This window comes from Caloenas nicobarica, chromosome 6 (assembly GCF_036013445.1).
Source record: "Caloenas nicobarica isolate bCalNic1 chromosome 6, bCalNic1.hap1, whole genome shotgun sequence".
Classification (NCBI taxonomy): Eukaryota; Metazoa; Chordata; class Aves; order Columbiformes; family Columbidae; genus Caloenas; species Caloenas nicobarica.
The window spans coordinates 18175603-18199497 of record NC_088250.1 but is presented as its reverse complement, the minus strand read 5'-3'; the positions used below and the strand labels follow the sequence as shown (position 1 = coordinate 18199497).

The following is a 23895-nucleotide window of genomic DNA, read 5'->3' as shown; positions in this document are numbered from 1 at the left end:
TGTATCATAGCAATCTAAAAATCTCAAATGCATGTTATAAAATGAATGTTTCTCAGCAGCAACAACCAGAAGTTAATTATGTAAAAAATCAACACGATGCATTTTGAAATATCTGACTTGCCACAGGGGTGTAATACTTAAAAGTGGACTACAATTTACAAACAGATTAAAGCATGGCATGCCATCAAAAATATAATCCTAGCATCTTAAGCATAGCTGGGAGACTAAATACAGGAAAGGAATCATCTATGTAGCTGTGTTCCCAAAAAAATCATGTCTGTGACAATCCTTGCCAAAGCAGTTGTTAGGGTAGCTACAGTGTATACCAGATGAACAGTTAAAATTATGTTTGATATAAATCACAGTCTGAAGAATGTATGTAAATTCAATTTAGAAAAAAAAAAAGGGTGAGGTTTTCACATTTAGCAGTCAGAAAAGGCATTATGAGCCACACAAATCCAGTGCCAGCTGTGAGGCTAACTATTGGCTGAACACTGACCATGTGTTTGAGCCGTGCGGATATGAAAACCCCTCCCAGAGGCAGATCTGCATTGCAGTCAAGGAAAGAACAAGATATATTTCCCGTGCCCCACTCTCTTGTACAGATATGTAGGCAAGCAGGAAATCCACCTGCAGTTCCTTGTCTTAATAAAATGTGCCAAATAATACTTACTATTTATTTAGTTGTACAATTAATGCTAACTAGTGTTTTCGAAAACTTCGTAACAAAGAAAGAACACTAGGATTGAGTGTAATCACATATTACTTTTTACAGTTTTGATGTCAAGAACAGCAGATATTACCTGCTACATCCTCTGTGTTTCTTCTTTCTTCTACATCTCAAATTTTTTTTTTCTTCCTGTGTAAACAACATGAATCCCAATTAAGGATTATTCTACAAATCATGTATGTCTTCTGTTTTTCCCAGCTGTTATGATTTTATTACACAATTTTTAGCACAGCTGACTCCTCAGGCACTGGCGTCTCAAATACAACATATTAAATTACATTTTACCTAGAGTTTTCAACTGTGACTATCAAATTCTCTTTTCCCTTAACAATACATATACCCCTTTCTATTTGATCTACATTTAAAGAAAATGTATGTTTGCTAACAAAATATATAGCATTAAAAAAGTATTGCTTTTAAGAAATCTCTAATTTACCCCATACCCTTGTGTAAATCAAGCAGCATAGAATGTTAGCCATACTTACCTCAGGTAAGCTCCTTAAATATTATTGTTGACACTTCAACATGAAGCTTTATACTTTGTCTAGGGCATAATTTTGCTAGTAGCAGAATTCGCCCTATCCTACAATCTAGGCAATAAACATGAAATTCTCGTTCATAAAGTCACAGAGCCAAACTATATTATAATGGCATCTCAGCAAGCTGTCTTTCCTTCACTGCTAGAGGTTTTACTGTTTGGTTAGTCCCAATATCATTCCAAACGCACACTTCTCCCTTTAATGTGTCAGAAGGCTTCAAGCAAATAAAATGTTAAGAAGAAAACTCAGATAAAACACAGAGAGAGCAGAAGTCTAATATAATATGTTCAGATTTAATCGGCATCTAAAGAAGGGCAAAACAAATGGGGAAAATGTTTAGGAAACTATTCAATATATTGAGTTCAGTGAATTGGCTCTATTAACATTACTATTCTGGAGACTAGAATTCAAAATCAATTTCATATTCCCATCCTAATCTCTGTGTAACACTAAAACCAAACTTTGGCCAATTTCACCAACAATATTTACATTCCAAAGATTCACTTTACAAACAAATGCCAGGTAAGAATCAAGAAACAAAAACCTCCAACAAATCCCCAACAAAAAAGGACAATGAAAAGAAACCAACATTTCAGCCACATAAATACATAAAAGTTAAAAGCCTTTCACAGTTTTTTGTTAACAAGGTACAAACTGTTCCATTGGCTTACAAAGAGGAGAGTATATGTTTACAAACACTGCTAGCAAAAAAGAAAAGCATGTTAGCCATCTGCATAGATCACCGACACTGCGCCTGCTACATAATATGAAACTACATCTGACTATGAAAATACATCAGCAATATTCTACTAGATAACAAACAACCTGAAAACACTTTACTAGCAGAAAGTTATTTGCCTGAAATCAAAATTATAATTCTTCATTTAAGACCTCAAACTTGTGGATAATTTTCATCAGCAACTGTGAATCTTTGTAAAATGTGCATCTCCCTCGTTTACTGCCTTGTCTTTTATGTCAGTGCAGTAAGCATAATATTATAAAATTACTACATTCTGTAAAACTGATTACTCATAGGAGAGGACAACTGTGAACTGAAACTATAGAATTTAAATGTGATCTGCCTATGCGTGTGCAACCAAATGAGACTGCAAGACAATCAGGATCCATGAGTGACACTTAACTGTGAAATGAATGACAATCAAACTAATAAAGGTATGGTGTGCTTCAAATTTGGGGAGGCAGCTCCTGTGTAAAGCAGAAGAACCTTTTAAACTAGGAGATACATTAAGCCAGTACTATTGTCTGCCTCTCAGAATTCTCACCCTTGGGGAACAGGCGCAAGAGAACAGCAACATAAAAGACACATAGATGAAGAATTTTATTTGAAATAAAAAGTTAAGTTGTGTGATTTACTTGGTTGGGAGAAAGAAGATGAGAAATTGTTGGGTTTGGCTTCGATGCAAAGAGTATCTGGAAGCTGTTGAGATTTCCAGTGGGTTTTACTTTCTAGGAAGTCACTTTCTCACAGAGATAAAAATACAGCAATAGTCTAAAAACTTCTTTCAGCTTCTATACACAATAGTGGGCAGAACATTTCTAAACCTATTGGGAATTTCTCTACATCTTAAGAAAATTCTTTTTAGTTAGAGAAATTAAACAGGTTCTGACACTTTTTCATAAATGAAACATGCCAATATGAAACTCGAACATTATCTTTTCCATTTTTTTGAGGGAACTGCAGGGTAAAGGTATAAAGAAATGAAATACTAATATCTAGTTCAGCTAATACTGAACTTCTAGTGATTCGTAACTCTTTTAGGCAAGTATTTCAGATGAGGGGTACCCACCTACAAATCTTTCAGTAAAACTACATCAACTAGTTTACTCCTTTATATAGCATAAAGATATATTTAAAGAGAGTAAGTGCCAACACCTCCTGCCTAGGGTTAGGTCATTGTACCGAAATAGCTACTGGTCCTGTGAGAGAATAAAGATAATAAAGACTTTAAGGGTAAGCTTTTGCAATGCTGTTTTTCCTTATGCCATTTTCCAGATAAGGAAAAAATCGTTATGTATGTGCTTAACTGTGCTTTGTTCTATACAAAATTGTTGCAGAAGACCCCTTTCTTTTAACCTCTCTATGCTAGTTTATGATGACAAACACCATTAAAAGATATGGGCACTGCCTCTGTTTAAGAAACCATAGGAAAGTTTATAAAACTTGTCGCTTTGGTGTGTTTTGGTATTCAACCAGAAATACACTAACCTGTCCTCACTTTCAACGGGTGAGTGCTAAACAGTCTCCGGAGAGGAAATATTTTTCTTGCCTCTTTGCGGCACCTCCAAGATAAAAACAATGCGTGGACAGAAGTAACTTGTTTTAGAAGGTTCTGGGCGCATCAGGCATAGCCTGATATATCCTCCTGCACAAGTCCTCTCTAAGTATCACATCCCCTTCTTCTCGTTTCTTTTCTATAAAGTATTTTAACGTGTCCGATCAACACTCTCCCTCACGGGCAGTACTTCGATGGCTCCCCTCCCGCTCAGCATCCCCATGGCCGCAGCCACACACCACACGCCCTGCGGGCCGCGGGCTGCGCTCGGGACTCTGGGCCGGCGCTCGGCAGGCGCGGGGGGGTCGGCCGAGGCGGGGGGAGGCGGGGGGAGGCCGCGGGGCCGGCGGGCGGCCTGACGTGGCGGGGAGAGGCGGGGCCGGCCTGTGCGCACCAGTCACGGCTGCGCGCCGGCGTCACCACCCCCTCAGCGGGCGGCGGTTAGTGCGCTAGGCCGGCTGCTGGCGTGGGACCGACGAGGGCGGGAAGGCGCTTATCCGAACGCTGGCACGGTTATATCTTCTCTTTTCTCTCCTCTCGCACCCCTCCCCGCGTCCCCTCTCCGGCTGTCCCCGTCCTTTCCCCCTTTCTGGGTGAGGAAGGGGCCTTTGCGCTGAGCGCGGCCCGGGGCTCGCGGCGCGCGGGGGGAAGGGCGGCGCGCGCGGAGAAGAAAGCGGTTAACGGCCGCCGCGCGAGCGCCGCTGCCGGCCTTCCCGTCGCGCGGTGCCTGGAGCCCGCCTTCCCGCCACGTGACCCCCCTCCTTCTCCCCTCGGCTCCATGTTGGTGCTGTAGGAGGCGAGGCTGGTCACAAAATGGAGGTAACGGCCCGCCGCGCGGGGGGAGCGGGGCCCGCCGGGCCCGGCCGGGGCGCGGGTGGAAGGGACGTGAAGCGGCCTCCTCCCCTCCCCCCCGCGGCGGCGGAGCTGCTTGAGCTCTCCGGCAGAGCTCCCGGGCGGGAAGCGGGGGGCGCTGGGCGCGGCGGGCTGGAGGGCGGGGGTCACATAATGGTGCCCCTCGCGGTTCCCGCTGCCGCCTCGGAGCGGCCGTCGCCTCTTTGTAGCGTTTTTGCCGCGCTCCAGACGCGTTTTTTTCCCTGCGAGATGGCGCATTAGCCCGCAATGGCGGCCGCTGGCAGGAAGAGGGAGGGCGCGGGAGAGGCTGCGCTTCCGCCCCGCGGCGCCGGCCGCCATTTCGCTGCGCTGCGGAGCGTGGGGGCAGGCCTGGCCCGGCCCTCGGCGGGGGACGGGGCTGTGGGTAGCAGCGGCCTCCTCCGCTCTCCTGGGGGACACAGAAACACCCGGGCGCGTATTCGGGAGAGACCGGCGAGAGCCGGGGCCCGCAGATGCGTGTGTCGTTGTTCTGCCCTCCCTACGTAAGCTACCCGGAGTACTGCGCCAAGGAGATTGTTTTCCCGCTCACTTTCCTGGGAACAGACTTTTAAAGCGTTAAGGTTGTTTAGTGCAGTTCCCTGCTTCTCGCTGAGGAATGCTGGCACTCGTTGCAGCACCTCCCTAAAATCCTTCACCCCCTTCCCGGGGGGGTTCGCACGTGCAGGGAGCTCTTGCTGCCTGGGGAGGCAGGAGGGCTCGCAAATACCTTGCCATTTTCCTTTATCAGCTCTCTCAACCACACACGCACAAGAGCTATGACATTTGGTGGTATCCTGGCGGGCAACACGAAGCAGTCCTTCGCAAACCTTGCTTCAAATTTTCCTCAGCTTTAGTGAAGTTGCGATCAAATGCACATCAACATGCAGAGGAAAATACTGTCATGATATCTCCCCTTTTCTTTTCTCTCTCTTCAAAATCTAAGTTTTTTCGCTCAAGTATTTCAAGATATGGCAAGCAAAAAGCTGCAGGTGTGGTTTTTTTTTTCCTTTTGACCCCCTTCATTGCAAGCTGAAGCGTAAGAGAATTGAGAACAGGGAGACCAACAGGTCACGCTAATTTTTGTTCTTACATTAAAAGCAGAGAAGAAATTGGATCCCTTAGGAAAACTTCTAAAAATAACTTTTCCATGTACACAATTGTTTTAGTTTCTTTAGGATTATTGAATAGTTTGACAACTGAGAGGGATGATGATCATTTGAACGTGCTTCAGTAAAGCTTGGAAACCCACCACATAAGTTATTAAGCTAAAATCTTGTTTTTACCTAGCAGACATTCCCATTGGCGTTGGGAATAAACTGCCACCACAGAGCTGAAAATCTATTGTTTTGCTGCTTCAACTCTTAGGTTTGGCATGATACATTGTATGCACATTAGGTCCAATGTAGCTTTTTACAAAAAAGACCAACACATCTCCATAGTATTCTCTGAATGGACAGGTGAACTTCCATCTTGGGAATGTCTGTTTTGCCTCTTTGCTTGTCTCTGTAAGAGATACAGTAGCATTATAAGTTCTTTTGAGTAATGAGGCATCTCCTAGTGACTTTCTGCTCCTTAAAATAACAGATTTGTTCTCGGACTACTTTCAGTTCTGTAGCTAACTTGCAGTATATGACTGTTTCAATGCTAGTTTAATTTGGCTGATTAAAATGTTCTGAATATTTTTATTTAGAGTTGAATATAGTATTTTCTTGATGCTATGTATAATAAAGCTGATATTGACAGCTTTTTAAAAAAACTTTGTATCAGACCAAGTAGGAATAGGGCTGGACAGGGCTGTGTTCCACTTCAGCTGATGGTATCCATCAGCAAGGAGGCAACTCTTGTGGCCATGGTGGCAGAAACCTTCCCTGAGAGCTTCATGCTGGCCAGCATGGAGCCTCACTGGGGAAAGCAGCAGGGGACAAAATCAGAGAGCGATTGCATGCTCTTACTTAAAAATTTAGTGCGGCTTATACCTTTCCTCCCTAACAATTCCCCAACTTTTATTTTGCCATACAGCTACTTTTTCGAGAGGCCTTGAATTTTTAATGTTTTGTTTCATACCTCCCCTGTATGACTTAAGGAAGTGAACAGCTCAGTTGAAACACTTTGTATCCTAATGCGTCCTGAGTCAAACTGGTGTTTCACTTAAAGGATTTCAAGAGCAGGCTTAACATTGCGTAAAGAGGAACTGAAGATAATACAAACACTTTGGTGTTATTTCTTCAGACCTTTAAAACTGTCAATGCACTAAATCATGATACTCATGATTTCACAGTTGACTTTATTTTGAAGCTGGATTTTAACATGGAGTTACATTAAATAATAATTTTCACTCTGAGTGACAGTACATATCGGTCATTAGTAGAGACCTGTCTGCCTTCCCTATGCAGTATTTGCAGGAATAATAATTTCAAAAAACAACAAAGCACAACCCAAACAAATAAAAACTACCAAAATATACATCTAATCTTGTAAATTTCAATGATTTTAATGCAGCACAAATATAGTTTTTCAGAAGCATCTTATTTGGTTGACAGTATTCTATTTTGGCTGCTGTAATAAAGTTTCAAGGAACATCTAAAGTAGTGATGAACTGTAGCCAAAGATACTAATACCGTATAGTAAGACAAATTAGGTAACTTAATGATCTCAGGAAACTTGAAATAATAAAAACTAAAGGAAAAGTGGTTTGTGGGGTTTTTTTAATTTGAATGCTTAGATTCAGATTCATTGAGCTTATCTTGTGAAATACCTGTTTTTGTAGTGATACATAACATTTATTTTGAATAGTTGGGCATGTAAATGGAATACAGGGTAGTAATCGAATATATTACTTGGAAGGAAAAGTAATGCAGGTGGTTAGTGCTACACATTGCTGAGGATCAAGTGGTAGAACTTCTGATGCTGCAAGAATAGAATCAGTAAAGGATTCTTGCGCTGGTGTTAGTGGAAAATATTTTTCAATACAGAGAACATGTAACACATACTCTAGTGTTCCAGTTTTGTAGGCTGCTGGGTCACTGATCGGAATAGGTTACACAGAAGATAATTCTAATAAGCAGTATTTGCAAAACGTAAAAAAATCTGGATTTAAAACATGGAGAAGTAGAATTTGATTTATGTTGTGGGCTTGGGTGTCGAAGGTGAAATTTGCTTGCCCTGTGCCAGTGGTATTCATGATAGTTAGGGAAGACAGTAATGGACATAAGTTGTTTGCTATGGATTTTAGCTTTAGGTTGTACCTAGTTATTCCAGCAGCTGTAGAAAGACCTTTACTAGGACAGCAGATGTTCCCTCTGCAACTCTTCTTAATTCTGAGCAAAAGAGCTTGAGGATTTTAACTCTACCCTTTTAAATACTTATAATTTTTTTCTGCTTTCGCCCCTCTCCTCTTTCTTCCCATAAAGCCACACCCGTGCGTTGCAGCCCGAGAAGGCCTCACTCCACAGCATTTGGGGTAAGTACTGACTTATCCAACCTGTTTTCTAGGTTTCCTAGATCTAAAAGAAAGGCTGAGGTAGAGTACCCTTCCAAAATGGCCGCTATTAAGGAAGAGAGAGAAGTGGAAGACTACAAGAGGAAAGGAAGACGATCCTCACAGGTGAGACGATTGCTTGTTTTTTTTAATTAAAAAAGTAGCTTTAAGGGGTAAAGATTAAAAAAACCCCCACCTTAACCGTTTTTATCTGATGTATTAATTCATAGCTTGCTTCCTACCTTCTTCATCCCCATATTAGTGGAGTAACTTTAAATTGCAGTATGTCACTTACAATTTTAAGGGGTGGGGTGTTACACATAGTGGGGGTACTTTGCTTTCCTAGTTTTCTGTTATAACAAAACTAATGAAATGTATGTTTCTGATTAAAGCAAGGTTTAATATTATTTTTTTTTAAGAAATTAATGCATCCTCAGTATCTGCAGGAACTTGATTCCTTCCTATCTTCAAAATCCTGTTTTTAGTGGGAATGAAGACAGGTTCCTTTTTAATTTTTTTTTTCTTAATAAAAATGGTTGCCTAATAGTCACTGCAAATGAAAGCGAGGCTGTACTAAGTAAAAATAACTGTTTTCTTTTGCTTCTAGCAGAAATACCGTAGACTGAATAAGGTGCGTAGTATAGAGAAGATGTTGGGGCTGTTTTGGGAGGATGGGAGCTAGATACTGTGGGGCAGGGTGTGGAAATGGGAGGGGGGAAATAAAAAGTCTTGATAACCTTCAGAAAATAAACTCAATTTTAAGATCAGCAAAGAGGGTATTAAATATGTTTATGCAGCTTATAAGTGAGACATTTTCTGATTGTTTGTTTTCTAACATTACTTTTCCAGCGTGCCTGAATATTTTAGCTAGTTCAACTTTTTCTGGAATGATACACTACTGCAATGTGGGGGGGCCTATGCACTTGAATTAAGAGCAAGCCTTGTCGGAGTTGCATGTATCTGGTCGTGTATGGTTATTTTGTATTGAAGTACAGCTTTTGGAAGGAGTGTTGCAACTGTCTCACTGCTCTTGGACTTTGGACAGAATGTAACTGGGGTCACTCCGCTGCCTGCAAAATCAGCTCTTGTAGTTTACAAAAGTAGCTTGGCCTGGAAGGTACTTTGAAGTTAGTTAAGTTACTAGAGAAAATGCTTCACAGAGAAAGCCGAGGAGGCCCCAGGTGTTTGTAAGCTTTCTGGTTGCAGAAGGCAGTGCAGGGTTGAGCTGCCGGGGCACGGAGCAGTCTCACCACGCAGGTTTAGCCGCAGCTGAGTGTAGGTGCGGTGCCAGATATTTTGTGGGCGCTTGTAGGAGTTCATAGAGCTATGGTGCACTGGAGCACTCCCCTGAAAACAGTGCCTTTAGAGAGAAACGCTGCAGCTCCACAGGGCCGATTAGTCAAAACCCCTGCTATAGAGAAGTTAGGTTTATAGCAAACTCAGAATAAAGGCAGCGCGTGTCTGCAGCAGCATTGTCAGAAGGTCCTGGGATTTCTGCAAAGATTCGGATTGTTAGAGGAATCCCGGGGGAAGGCTGCTAATTGCCCTTTTTTTCTTCCTCTCGTATGAGAGAGGTACGGTTAGACTGCGCTGAGCGTGCGGGGCTCTAGGTAGGACGCAGGAACCGGTAATTGGGTTTTGCTGGCCAGGAAGGGCGAGCGGAGGAACCCGCTGCCCCCGCAGTGCCCCCCGCCCCGGACACTCCCATGGCGCCACTGCGGCGCGCGTGCGGCCCGTGGCCCCGCCCCCGGCTCCATATTGAGGGTGGAGGAGATGAGACCGCTCACAAAATGGCGGCGGGCGGTGCTGAGCAAGGCTCGGGCTGGGGGAGGGAGTCAATAGTCAAGGCTGCAGAGAAAGTTCCCCGCCTCCGCGGAGCCTGTTCGGGAAGTCCCTTAGACTGCTTATGGGGGAGAAAAGAAGTGTCTTGGCAGCGGCAGGCAGGCCGGGCATTCTAACTGCTACCCCCCCACCCCCAGTGAAGGAGTGCTGCAAGATGGCGTGTTGGCCCGCAGTGTCAGCTGAGTGGGAGGGAGCCTGCTGATCTTGTTGAAGCAGTGTGGTAGTTACACTAGGGAGGAAGGGAGAGATGTTTTGTGAAAAGTTTGGTGCCCAGGAGAGATGGCTGTTGTAACTGGCTTGCAGCAGAACGACTGAGAAACAACATCTTGTGTGACAGAGGGCAGCACTTGGAAAACTCTAGAAGTGCTCATCCTCACTGAGAACAAAAACCAACAAACAATTCCCTAAGGAAGTGATGCCATTTATTTCTGTGGAGAGTTCCTGTACCATAGGTGTGTCCTGAGAATAATTTCTCTCTGACAGATGAGAGAAGATGTAACAGCAGGTGTTTTTCCTCCCATGTGAGAATGGCAGTTCATGTGCACATAATAAAAATAAGTAGAAAAGGGCTTCACTTTTCCTTTCAGGAGTGACCTGAGGAGTTCTGTGGTCATTCTTTTAAGGTAAAAGCAGTCTGAGTTGCTAACTGAAAACCCCATAGCCTTGAGGGGTGTCAGAGAACTGTAAAAAGTCTGTCCAGTGTTTCCTTTTATAGGTTTTTGTATTTGCATGAGTCTGAGCTCCACAATTTCACATTATAGATTTCCTTTAATATGCATAGGAGAGTGTGAAACACTTAATGTTCCCAGCTTTAACATAACCCTGCTAAAAATTCACTAGTGTCAGTAGATTTAAAAAACCATGCAATTAGCAACAGAAAACAACATTTCACTTAACCTAAAGCACTTTCTATATACAGTATATGTGTTCCCCAGTAAGATTTTAAGTATATGTATAGTTAGAAGAGAGAATTCTTTTTTTTAATTCTGTAGTGCAGGCCACTTGGAAGACCACAGAAAAGCAGCTTTACTTTGTAGTCACAGGATGATTGATTGTCAATCATTTATATAATGTCCTGTAGTAACAAGGTGCCTTGAAGAGATAGTCGTTACTGAAAATGATGGGGCTCTTTCTCACTAAGTTTAGCAGGTGTAAGAGCAGGGATTTACTTCCCAGCCAGCTTTTCATAGTTTTTAAGAGTGTTGTTTCCTCTAGTACAACCTGAACATCATAAGCCAATGGTTTTCTTAAAGCAGTATATTATTGAGAAATTCTCTCTTGTATCATGTATTGCTTTACGATATTCATTGCTCTTTTGGGTGGTTGTGTTGCACTCAAAGGGATGTGTACTTTTCTGACAAAGCCTAGTGCTGCCATCCCCTTTATTGAAACTGTGGCAGAGGTTAAAGCACTTTACCTTCAGGTTTGAAGCAGGACATCTACATGTAGAAGTCTGTGGCTGGTTTTACGTCATTCAGCGCTCAGGCTAATGCTGCATCTAGTGTAGATTAACCCACTGCGGCAAAATCAGTGAAGCCTGTTACATATTCATGCTGCAGAATTGAAGTGATATGCAGTATTGCTACCCAGCAGCATAGCTGGCCAGCACCTTGTTGTGGAGTATTATACATGCACAAAAGTATCTGCTTGTTAAATAAGATTTTAATCTGGTTGCTTTTTATAAGACTTCTCTGTCTTGGGGATGGGAGGAAGTTGTAAAATCATTTTTCATAAACTGCTGTCAAATGTGCAGGGGTGTTCTCTGCCTAACTAAAAAAAAGCATGCAACACTGAAAGAGCAGAAACACTAATGCACTCGTAGACCCACTTTAATTGCGCTATAGAAAACCGGGCTCTGAAAATTAGCACACTTTAAAATGTGGCTGCTCACATGTAGGTGATATTGTCAAGATCTTCAATTAAAATTGTTGTACAATGCTTGCTAAGGTACCAGTCGTATTGCAGTGGTTGTACCCGCTACTGGTCATTGATTAGTCATTGAAGACCACCTTTTTTTTAATCTGTAAGACATAAGTCCATGTTGATTCCCATTTAAAAGGTATTTCCCGTAACACTGAAAACCACATATGTACTTCTACTTCCTTGCTTGCATGCACTCAACTTACAAAATAATCAGAGTACAAAATTTACCATTTTAAGGAATTAAGAGTTGATAAATTTATTCAAAATGCGTAAAAATAACCTTTCAAAATTTATATCCCAAAAGGTTAGACAGTTTGGACAATAACCTTTTGTACACTGTGTTCTTCAATTTTTTATAGTTCCTCATGATTATGCTTCATAAAGTGTTAGAATTTCCCTTTATCTAGCAGTACTTCGTTGGTAATCCCTATAGAGCAATGTGCAACTCAAAAGTAAGATAGGCATAAAATGGATGCGCTCATGGGGGCTGGGGATCAACCAAAGTATTTAGCGAATTGAAATCTCTTTACTGTTGTTTGCATTTGAGCAGTCTTTCATTGTTAGTTAGTTAGGGTTTTAATTAAAATCATGCCTCATTAAGTGTTTATTATGCTGCTGTCTAAACTCATTAGAAGTCATTGTTTTTATGTAAATGTATTCCACTTATTTGTAGTTATAATGTGAACAGATAATTTTTAGTAATTCTGTGAAATTTTAACTCTGGTTTTGTATTCAAAATACGGTTTTGATTTTTGATTTTCTAGGGCCATGAGCCAAAGGAGCCAGAGCAGTTGAGAAAGCTGTTCATTGGAGGTCTGAGCTTTGAAACAACAGATGACAGCTTGAGAGAGCACTTCGAAAAATGGGGCACACTCACGGACTGTGTGGTAAAGTGTCAAATATTTGTGCTTTTGAAAGGATATATGTACTTAATACAGAAATGCAGAATTCCCCCTATGTTTTTGCAGGTGATGAGAGACCCACAAACAAAACGTTCCAGAGGCTTTGGCTTTGTGACTTACTCTTGTGTGGAAGAGGTGGATGCTGCCATGAGTGCTCGACCACATAAGGTTGATGGACGTGTGGTTGAACCAAAGAGAGCAGTTTCGAGGGAGGTAAGTTAGTGTTTTGGTCAACCTTTTTTTCTGATCTTTACCTAATAGTTTAAAATGCTCAACGTCATTTTTGGTGTTGTAGGATTCTGTAAAGCCTGGGGCACATCTCACAGTAAAGAAAATATTTGTTGGTGGAATTAAAGAAGATACAGAAGAATACAATTTAAGGGAGTACTTTGAGAAATATGGCAAGATCGAAACCATAGAAGTCATGGAGGACAGGCAAAGCGGAAAGAAAAGAGGCTTCGCTTTTGTAACTTTTGATGATCATGATACAGTTGATAAAATTGTTGGTATGTAACTCTTCAGCAAAAAATTACTTCCAGGATAAAAGCGTAACGTTAGATTTCAGAGCAGCAATGTGGAATATAAGATGTTGGCATAATCAACTGCTTGACTATTCTAAGAGATGGGGTAGATTTAATCTTCCTTTTAAAAGTGTGGTCGTGCCTTAGAGCAGCTTTCTGTGAGAGTTCTACAGCATATTGGTTTCAATGATTTGATTTTCTAACTTCGTTATTTCACAATTTTCTCCAGTTCAGAAATATCATACTATAAATGGACATAACTGTGAAGTGAAAAAAGCACTCTCAAAACAAGAGATGCAGACTGCTAGCTCTCAGAGAGGTGAGTTTTGAGTTGCGCATGGTTATCTTAGGTAACTGATTTCCATTTAATGTAATTTAAGCAAAATATTTTGTAGGTCGTGGGGGTGGCTCAGGCAACTTCATGGGTCGTGGAAACTTTGGAGGTGGTGGAGGGAACTTTGGCCGAGGAGGAAACTTCGGTGGAAGAGGTAAGTGGCTGAAATGTTTATATAGAATGTGATTTCTGTTTTTTTTATTTCCTGTGTCACTTGGCTTAGACACCAAACACGTGTGTTCAGGGAAACATTCTCATCTGTTTTGTGTTCCAGGAGGCTATGGGGGTGGTGGTGGCGGTGGTGGGAGCAGAGGAAGCTTTGGGGGTGGTGACGGATACAATGGATTTGGTGATGGTAAGTGTATTGTTCACTTTTTCTTCTTCTTTTTTTTTTTTTTTTTTTTTTCCTCCCCAATGTTACAAGCAACTGTAAGTCTTGACTTCACCTTGGAAACCATGTCTGCTTTGATGATAATGTTTTCTATGTTGTAGAGCTGTGAAGAATTAAAAGTTTTGTTTTCCCTACAAAATGATGGAGAGGGGAAAAAAAATACTCCTATATTTACCCTTTAAATAACCTTATGTCATGAGGTCATGCAGCAGCTGTTTATGATTATTTAGAACTAAACAAAGATTGTGGTGTCAGTTAAGATGACTAAAACTGAATAAAGCAGTGACAACCAGCTAACACACCAGGAATCTTCTCTATCAACTGTTAGACTTTCCATGGCTCAGTATTATCTTTTTCATTGTCAAGTTTGGATGAGCGTCAAATGCATCTGAAGAGAGCTGTGAAAATTACCAAATGGCTATGGAAGTAGTGTTTTTGTATGGAGGGAAGAATGAGGGAAGTAGTATGTCGTTACTTGTCCTGATTCTGTAAGCAGATGCATGTAGTAATGTTGAGGTTTTTTGGAACCATTTCCCAGTTTATAACTACTCAATCAAAATGTTGGAGGCCAGATCAGCATCTAGAATACTAAGAATTTCAGGTACGCTTTATGAGATTAGAAAAAAATACATGTGTCAAAGCTACTGGACATTCAAATACAGCTGTATATCTAGATCAAAACTATAAACCAGAATTCTTTTGAGGGCTTTGCGTACTGAGTTATTTCAGTTCAGAGGAATACAAAGGATGATACACAGTACTGACAGAGCCATTCGTGTAAAGAGGCAGTTATTACACGCAGTGCATGGTGGTGGTGGTAGCAGCATGTCCCTGTGGTGAACTTTTAAGTATTGTGCTTCAAGGGTATACATAAAATAATGGGCTTTTTTTGGTGTGTTTGGATTAGTTTAGATAAATTATGCAACCACAATTAATATAATACAGGGAAAACATTGTGGGACATTTTTATTGTATGTTTGTGTTGGTGTGGGTGTTTTGGGGTTTTTTTTAATTAAATTAGCCTTTTCTTACCAGTATTTAGCTTTGGTGTGTTTTGTTTGACTCTTCTGTTCAAAGGTGGCAACTATGGAGGTGGTCCTGGCTATGGCAGCAGAGGAGGTTATGGTGGTGGAGGAGGACCAGGGTATGGAAACCCAGGTGGTGGATATGGAGGTGGAGGAGGAGGATATGATGGCTACAACGAGGGAGGAAATTTTGGAGGTGGTAAGAGGCCAGCTTTAATTAGACATCCCTTTTTTTTTTTTTTTTTAAGGCAGATCTGAGTTGTACAATGCTTGAAGTATGATACTGCATGAAAGGAATTATACAATTAGATCTTAATGTAGAATGCTATCTTACTTAAGGAAAGGTTTTTTTCCCTCTGGGTCAGCTTTGATACACTTACTATACAATAATTGTTTTGCCTGGAACTTATTTTTCAAAATGCAGCAGCTATAAATCTGTGTGTGGAGGCAGAGTAGGAGAATTTTGAAGCTTTTGACCATTAGAAGTACACTGCTACTGGCAGATAACAGTTCATACCATGTACCCCACATCCTCCTTTGTGAGGACTAGAAATCTTAAGTTTATACAAAGTTCTTAAATGTTTGTCCCAAGTTTGGGGAGTTAAGCTGCAAAGTCTGCTATATCATTGTGCCCTCTGGTGTGTATATACAGCCTGTGTGTTACGGTTCTCTTTTTAGAGCAAATAAATTGTATGTAGTTAACACTGTTGTCATATGTGCAAAGTGTTGGGCGCTGGAAGAATGACAGTGAAGCTGTCTCAAATTTGGCCTGTTTTGTTAACTTCAAATTACCTACTCAAATCTGTATTTTTGCTAATATTGCGTGATGTTTTTAATCTTCAATGAGATCTTTCTAATCTTCGAAATGCTAAGGGCCTTCCATCATTTGTGCATTGTGAGTAGAAGTAGCATGCAAAAGGCTTGCAATTCTATTCTAAATTGTTTTAATTAAAATTTACATCTACGTTGGATGTCATAATTTGGCAAGCTTCATGTCCGAAGTGTTGAACGAAAGTGGCTTTATAAATCTGCATTTCTTTCAGGTAATTATGGTGGAAGTGGAAACTACAATGATTTTGGCAATTACAGTGGACAACAGCAGTCTAACTATGGTCCCATGAAAGGTGGTGGCAGCTTTGGTGGCAGAAGTTCAGGCAGTCCCTATGGTGGTAAATATGATTTTGTACAGAAAATACTTTTGTGGGCAAAATTTCTTGTTATTCTTTTATTTCAATATACACCTTGTGTTTTGTAGGTGGTTATGGATCTGGAAGTGGAAGTGGGGGCTATGGTGGTAGAAGATTCTAAAAATGCTACCAGGAAAAGGGTAGGTGCAATGCATATTTTTAATGATGATTAATGATGTACAACTGTTCACTGAGAGTAATAATTTTCTTATCCTGTATTCAACAGGCTACAGTTCTTAGCAGGAGAGAGAGCGAGGAGTTGTCAGGAAAGCTGCAGGTTACTTTGAGACAGTCGTCCCAAATGCATTAGAGGAACTGTAAAATCTGCCACAGAAGGAACGATGATCCATAGTCAGAAAAGTTACTGCAGCTTAAACAGGAAACCCTTCTTGTTCAGGACTGTCATAGCCACAGTTTGCAAAAAGTGCAGCTATTGATTAATGCAATGTAGTGTCGATTAGATGTACATTCCTGAGGTCTTTATCTGTTGTAGCTTTGTCTTTCTTTTTTCTTTTTATTTTCCCATTACATCAGGTATATTGCCCTGTAAATTGTGGTAGTGGTACCAGGAATAAAGAAATTAAGGAATTTTTAACTTTTCAATATTTGTGTAGTTCAGTTTTTCCACATTTAGTACAGAGAACTCTATAACAGAAATAAAATGTAGTTTAGGGTGTTTCCTTGTTAGTTAATAGAGAGGATTAATGCATTTCTCAATTACTATTTTGTATTAATTTAAAGTTAACAATAGAAACACCTATTGATTTGCAGTCTTAAGGGGTCTAGTCTCAGTGTATATATGTAACTGTCATTGACATGAGTTACATAGGCATACAGAGGGAAGACATCTGTATGTTGCATTATAGTTTGTTTAGATGTATAACTAGGATTGAGTTACTCAAATTAGTGTTTGTGAATTATAGAACTAAGCTTTACCTTAATGAAAATTTCAAATTACTTTTTGGTTTGTGCATATTTTTTTAATTTGTAGTTCTGTATTAGTACTAGCGCTTCAAGAAAATAAGGCATGATAAATATTTTAACAAGACCAACTTTAGACACATTAAAGCTGTCTCCCGTCTCATTTGAGATGTATAAGGGATAACTGCAGTTGCTTAAGTCTTGGGTGAAGAGAAAAAGAAACTTGCTTTTTACTTTTATATTTATTGTAATTCCCAAGAAGTTAAGGTGGGGGGAATCAAGTGCCTGTTTCCTTGGGATATACAATGATTCTGTTTCAATAAAACTATACTTTGGGGAGGGTGGCTTGGAATTTTCATCCCCTTCCTTTGTCCCCATTTCCCCCTCCCTCACACCAGACTGCACTGTTTCGATTAAATGAGGCGTCATAGTGAGAGTTATAGGTGTGTTCCTCAATAACTTAATGGCTATATACTTTCTTGCATGCACCCTAGGCAATTTTCTGGACACATTCTTCTGACTGGGAGCCAAGGGTAGCGCAGGTGTAATCACTGACAGTCCCAGGTAACGCGTTCCAAAAGCCCATCCACAGTGGGCTCTAAGTAGTATAGTTTTCAAGCTTCTTCCCTTGCAAACGTCTACGCTTGAGTAAGAGCTCAAAGATAAAACAAAACACAATCTAGTTGTATTTTACTGACTAGAAACACTTGCCACAATGTAGAATGGTACAGTCTTCAGTTTCCACAGGTAGAATGATAGTGTGTTACAATTCGATCTGATGCACTGGAGTAGCAAATCTTATCAGCACATATGGCTAGAAATTGTACTTCATTCTCACTTCTGACCTCCAAATTAAGGCACTGCATCTGTCCTTTTCTCAGCTGATGTGAATTCTCTCAACTATTGCCAGGACAGTGATTTCTGTCAATTCAGACTCAGAAAGTAGGGACCCAGTCAAGAGAAGAAATGCTCAAACACTTGACAATATGGTATTGGAATTATTCACACCTGTTTCACTTCTGAGTCAATGTGCAGTATAAGGTAAATGCAATTCCAGTGTAGGAATGAATCTGCAAAGATGTGTGAAATGGCTCAAAGGCATAATCAGTCATATTAATAATGAATTATAATTTTAAGAAGTAGTAGAAAAATGAGTGTGTTGTTTGAAAAAAAAAAACAATTAAACAATGTTATTTAAACACTGTTATTGGCGTGTATTTAGACTGCAGTACACTAAACCAAGGAACTGGTGTCAAGACGGTAGTCTCCAAACTGGATTTCAAAGTCTGCTTATTCTTTTCTGTGGAGTTTTAAAATATCTCTAAAGTTAAAGCAAGAATTGGTGATCTAGTGAACGTTTTTGTTGTACATATTAATTTGGGCCTGGGGTGGGGGGGAGGCTGTATTTCAATAAAGGCATTTTTTAAACAACCTATTTGGAGTTTGAAAACATTGGAAACTAAGACACAACTCACTAGGGAGTGAGCCACCCAACTACTGACTTGCTTTGTACGCCACTATGCTTAGAAGATGTGTAGACTTGTACCTGGGGCCTGCATCTGATTGCAGGGACAACTGGAGGATGGGGTTGGTGTCCCTTCTGACAATTGATCTGGTAATTCTAAATTATTTTAGAATGTATTGACAGTGTTCTTGTTAACAGGGCCTGTACTGTTTTTAACAGTAGCTGTACTGTGACAACAATGTTAACTTTGAAAAATAGTGTCATAATAAACTTTATGAACAAGATCTGTATGCAACCTGTTAAAAGAGATGGATGTAAGTGACGGCTTTGTAGGTGGGTGGGGTAGCGTAGCTGTTGTTTGCGATGTGGGAAGGTGCAAGGACAGTGATTAACCAGCTTTAAAGAACCTAGGATGTACTTCTGTGATCCATACTTTGCTAAGGAGACTCGTAAGACAGGACTTCAGCAGCCTATTGAGTATGGAGAAGTCAGCATAATTAAAGAATGACAAGGCAGCAGGAGCGACAGCTTCAACTTCCAGACAAGTGAAGGCATAAGATACTGTGCTGATAGTGAGCAGCTGTCCCGAGGCTAGTTAAATCTGCTAATCACAGCTGAAATATCGAAGAAAGTCTAGCAAGAGTTCTTCACGTTTTGGAACCTCCTTGAGTGATAGCTACTTGAGTTGACTCAAAATCAATAGGTCTAGCGGTTAGACCTGAAAGGAAGGGCAATGAGCATAGGTAAGGTTTGCCTTTAAAATTTTTCATGAATTATAAAGAGTAGTGGGAGGTTGTTAAACAAGGTAAGAGTAATTTCTTTAATTTTCAGGTTGAATGAAGCTGCTGCTTGACAAAATGGGGAATGTCTTGCACATCCTCTTCAATTGAAGGTTTCTGACTGGGTAAGATTTGTAGTGTATAGTAAAACACTTGCTTAACCCTTATTTCCTTCTAGGCTTTCCTTTGCCAGCCTTTTAACACCAAGGAAAGCCTTAAGTACTGAGGAGCAAGTATTCCAGCCTGTCACCCAGTGCTGCCTGTGCTGGGTGAGGGGTGCTTGCTGCCACAATGCTATTCAAGAATCTTCTGTCCCTGGCAGGTACAAAATTGCCGTGTGTCCGAGACCAACAAGACCGAAATGACAAATGTTACGAAATATGTGCACTAGTTACCGTGGGGAGTGTGCTCGGAGGGGTTTGAGAAATTGTTCGGTACCTTGTGCTAGAAAGAGCCACCTTACAGAAGCCCGGAGAGGTGAAGACGCTGAAGCGGTTCATTATCACAGTTCTCAGCAGTGTGTTTTGCGCTGCTGCTGCAGTTCTGTAAAGGCCCTTGGCACTGGTTAGAGCAGTGATTTCCCTCCTGATTAATGAGTCGTGGCGTACCAGGTGGGTTTGGATTTATCTGTGCAGTTCAGAGTTCCCTTTCAGGTTTGGGTGGTTTAGTGGAGGCCAATGCCGTCACCTGATACCCGCTGAAAGCACAACTGCGTTTATACAGATGAATGGCAATGAGAGAACTTTGTGTGGAATCTGCTCTTATGCACATTGGTTCTTAACTCTTGGAACATGTATTTCCTTTTCTGCATCTTTGATTGTTACAGGTCTGGAATATTTTAAACTTTTTATATATTAGCCTAGTATCTATTTATACTGATGAATGCATTTTTGAGTCTGACTTATTTTTGTGAAGTCAGTTTCTATTTTAGTGTTGGTTATGCTCCAGTTACTCAGAAAATAAAGTCAAATGGAACCTGTGCATTTCAGTTTAACCTGGGGCTTCTGCATGTTCACAGACTGATTCAAGTATTTAACCTCATTACCTGCTGTCTGTAAACATCCAGAAAGCAAGCTCTTGACATTGTAATGCACAATTACAAGTTAACTTCGATGAAATTTACAATGATAAGGTTGAGATTTTCTTGTAATCAGGAGCTGCTTAACTGAAATCTCACAATGAGTTGATATATTTTTAAAAAACATTGACAAGCATTTTTGGTTAGCCAAGGTTGAGCCAGAATTTTAAAAGTTGCAGTGAGGTGACAGTGTGTCCTTAGTGTAGTATGCTGGGCAGGCTGGTGCTGCGGTGACAAGTGTCCTTACACCTAGAGGTGCAAACCTTTGCTTTCCTCTGCTGGGCACAGTTCTCTTGGGAGCTCACCCAGGTGTCTGTGCATGGCAGCAGGTGACAGGGAGCAGCACCAGCGTGCCTCAGGATTACTCAGTTGAGGACAAATGCTTGTGTACCTGGGGGAGGAGGAGCGTTACAATTTTTTAACAGTAAAATATTGAAAATATTTTAACAAAAACTCTAGTTTGCATGCCATTAGTAGGCCTGTGTATAGAACAAAGCTCTGCCCTAACAGGAGGGGTTTCTACATTGGTGCAGACCTGTCTGTGCTCCAGAGGGGTCTTTTTGCACCACACACAGAACTAGATATTCACTGTTAGAATTATTTTCACACTTGCATTCGTAACGTCCTTGTTAGACTGATTTGCCTAATTTCAGTTATTCATATCCCAATTTGTTCAGAAAGAAACATTGTCAAACACCTCCTGAGGTAGTACTTTGTCAAGTGTACCTTTGTCCAAGAGTTAAGAACACGATTTCAGGGCTGAGATTTTCTGTGGTGGCTGCCATTGAAAACAGCAGCTGTAACTGGAGAGGTAAAGATGGGAAGTTTACAAAGAATTGGTCCTGCAGCTGCAGTTCTGCAGTTTATTTGATACCTAAACCTGTGTGTTAATCTATAATAAAAGTAAATGGTACTTTCAGGTTGTAAAAATGTATTTCCCCAAAAGGGGCCCAGGTTGATGCAGATGTGATAAGTGTTTTGCTATTATAGAACAGTGAAATTAAATGCTGTGTCTTAACGTTGATATCCTTTAAATATTTAAGGCGGTAGGGGAATGCTCCTAGCCTTTCAAACATTGATTGTGTGATGTACTGACTTGCTGTCGTTGGTTCCCGTGTTTAAGACGTTAACATGTTCTCATGTGCTGTCTGCACTGCGGTGGAATATTCGCTCACTTATCAATCTGTGCTGTCTGACAAGTGTTTGTGTCTTAAATTGTGTGGAGCATGAAAGATCTTGAGTATCACTAAAATTCAGGTTATCTGATGGATGATTCTTTTTCTGCTGTGGGTGCTACAGGTTGACATCTCTATCTAAGATTAGCTTTTTCCTGAACTAAAGTAATCCAAGTATCTCCGTAGAAGAAAAATGGCCTTCATGTAGAAGATAATATCGCAAGACTGGAACCACAATAATATGTTAAAATAACTGGCAAAGACTTCAAGAGCAATGGTGCTAGTGTGCCGCAATCTTACAGCTTGTGGTTAAACAAGTTTAAAAATAGCATGGAAATGAAATATTTCAGTATAGTCCATAATGGATTGAAATTTGTTAAAATATTTCTATTTTGTATCAGAATAAAGTGTATATTGTCAAATGACTTACCATCTAAAATGCGTTGCCCTCACTTTTTTTTTTAGTGCTGTGAGGAACACAATGTGGTCTTAAATTATTGCAACACGTGAGTTACAGGATCATCTTTCCAGCTCGGTTCTGCAAGTCAGAAAGGCTTGGTTCAGCCCAGCTCCTCAGCTTGTAACCGTTTTAAAACTGAATGTTTTGAACAAGAAATAAACAATCTCCAGGTAGGGATTTGTCAGTGTATGAAGTCAGCGCTGTGAGGCATTAGACTTGGCAATGTCACTAGTCCCTCTCAGGTTTGGGAACATGCTCTGTATCTCAGTAATAATGAATTGAAGGGTATAGCTTGCAATCTGATGTTTTCACATATACCAAAATAATGTTGAATTTTTTTTTTTTCCTTACTGATGTTGGGTGTTCCGGTGCAAGTACATTCATGAGAATGAAAAATACTGGTTTAAACAATGCAAGTTGTTGTGGTCCAAGTTACTTCAGCCTGATTCTTTGCCTGGTGGAATTCAAACACGGCCTCTGTGTTAACTGCAGCTTTGTTGTTGCTCTTTTCATCTTGGTAGTGGAGTAAGTCTCCCTGTGTTGGGGTTTAGATGCAGGGCTAGTACAAATCCAGCAGCCTCTGCAAAGGCTGTAAGGATGCTGTTTGCCTTCAGCTTTTGCATTAGTGCTAAAATAAGGAACAAACTGGAGGGCAGGTGGTTACTGAGGTCTCTGTTTTATAGCCAATTTGTAATACAAGTATTTGTATTACAGTGAGAGAGAACACTTCTGCTTTAAGTCCGAGACATTTTATTGCTTTGTTAATGGTGGGGGGGGACCTAGGAGCTCTCCCTCCTTTTAGGTTCTCTGTGCTTTGCCATCAGACCTACCTGTGCATTAGATGTATGGTGGGTCAGTGCTGAAAAGACCACCCCGGGCCACAGCTGGCTGTGCTTCCCCCTCAATGCTTTTGCTCTGAAATTGCCACCCTTAAACATGGATGAGATCCTCTTGCTTTCAATGGCAGCAAAGTCTGGCATTCCTCTTGTGTCTCGCCAAGGCTTGGTGACTGCAAGGGGTGTGTTTTCCTGCCCAGGCAGCTGGTGGCAGAGTCAATAGAGGCACATTTGAACCAAGCAGCAAGAAAAATTTCTCTTGCTGCTGCAGTATCTTTGATTGAGTTTAGCTGGTGCGTGGCTGCCCTGTCTAGAGCAAATAAATCTGCTTTGTCCATCTAATCCAGCCTCTAGGTTTTCAACCACTGCTGCTGACCCCTTGCTCCAAAAGGAGTCCCTTGCACTCAGCGTCTGTCAGGAGCTGTGCAGAGGGACTGACACGCCGCTAACAAGAGGAAGGGCAGTGCAAGCAAGGTAAGCAGCCTCCAACTGCAAATTGGGTCACCTGGATTTACATTTCCCAGCATCTTCTGCAAAAATGCAGATGTTACTACTTGATGTCAGGTGTGGGATTCCTAGTGCTTCTAGGGATGCTGGAAACCTGAGGATACACGTTTTTTCATGACTTTGTATCTCAGATACAAACGTTTATGTGGCAGGGCCTCACTTGAAGGTTTGCAGCAAGTTAACACAGTATGGGAAGTGTGAAACTGTTACTTTTAAGGCAGACAGGGCTGGAGCATCTGTCAGCTCCAGGTTTAGGTAACAAAGACTCTCTCCCGGTGCTGGCGCTTAGCCCTCAGTCCTGCCTTTTAAAGAGGACACGGCCGACAGGATCACAGTTGCTGGCGTTACACTGCCCTGGAGCACAGCTGCCGACTCGGTGAAGCTGTTGTTACAGTTCTGCTCTCCTCGGGTTAGCAAGCTCACACTGCAGAGGATGTTTGAGAGAGCGTGTGTGTTTGCACCAGGTACTAGAGGCCTCTGCTATTCAGAATCAGTGAACAAGTTAGCAGGAAGATGAATGACAAGGTGACCGAGACTGGAAATCCAAAATCATTTGGGGTAATACACTGATGCTACTGTGACCCCCGGACAATAAAATAGCATCTGAAATTCTGTACATACAGGGAAAACTGATGCCT

At 41.2% G+C, this 23895-nt stretch overlaps 1 protein-coding gene across 10 annotated transcripts; it reads left to right on the top strand.

Moving 5' to 3' along the window:
• The first annotated feature begins 3964 nt into the window (after window positions 1–3964).
• On the top strand, window positions 3965–21887 carry HNRNPA3 (heterogeneous nuclear ribonucleoprotein A3). 10 transcript variants are annotated; one of them, XR_010606374.1, is made up of 15 exons: window positions 3968–4075; window positions 7926–8037; window positions 8519–8542; window positions 12441–12563; window positions 12645–12791; window positions 12874–13084; window positions 13329–13418; window positions 13480–13587; window positions 13708–13788; window positions 14902–15048; window positions 15893–16018; window positions 16105–16176; window positions 19254–19326; window positions 19524–19812; window positions 21579–21880. XR_010606374.1 is itself a non-coding variant. In XM_065637383.1 (13 exons), exons 2-12 carry the CDS (start codon window positions 7972–7974, stop codon window positions 16155–16157), a joined length of 1176 nt encoding a protein of 391 aa, XP_065493455.1. In that variant the 5' UTR covers window positions 3965–4070; window positions 7926–7971; the 3' UTR covers window positions 16158–16176; window positions 16263–18706. The 10 variants fall into 10 exon arrangements, 7 of the variants coding, with proteins under 7 accessions (XP_065493455.1, XP_065493456.1, XP_065493457.1 ...); XR_010606373.1 differs by having other exon boundaries at window positions 19524–21887; XR_010606375.1 differs by lacking the exon at window positions 19524–19812 and having other exon boundaries at window positions 21579–21877.
• The last annotated feature ends 2008 nt before the right edge of the window (window positions 21888–23895 follow it).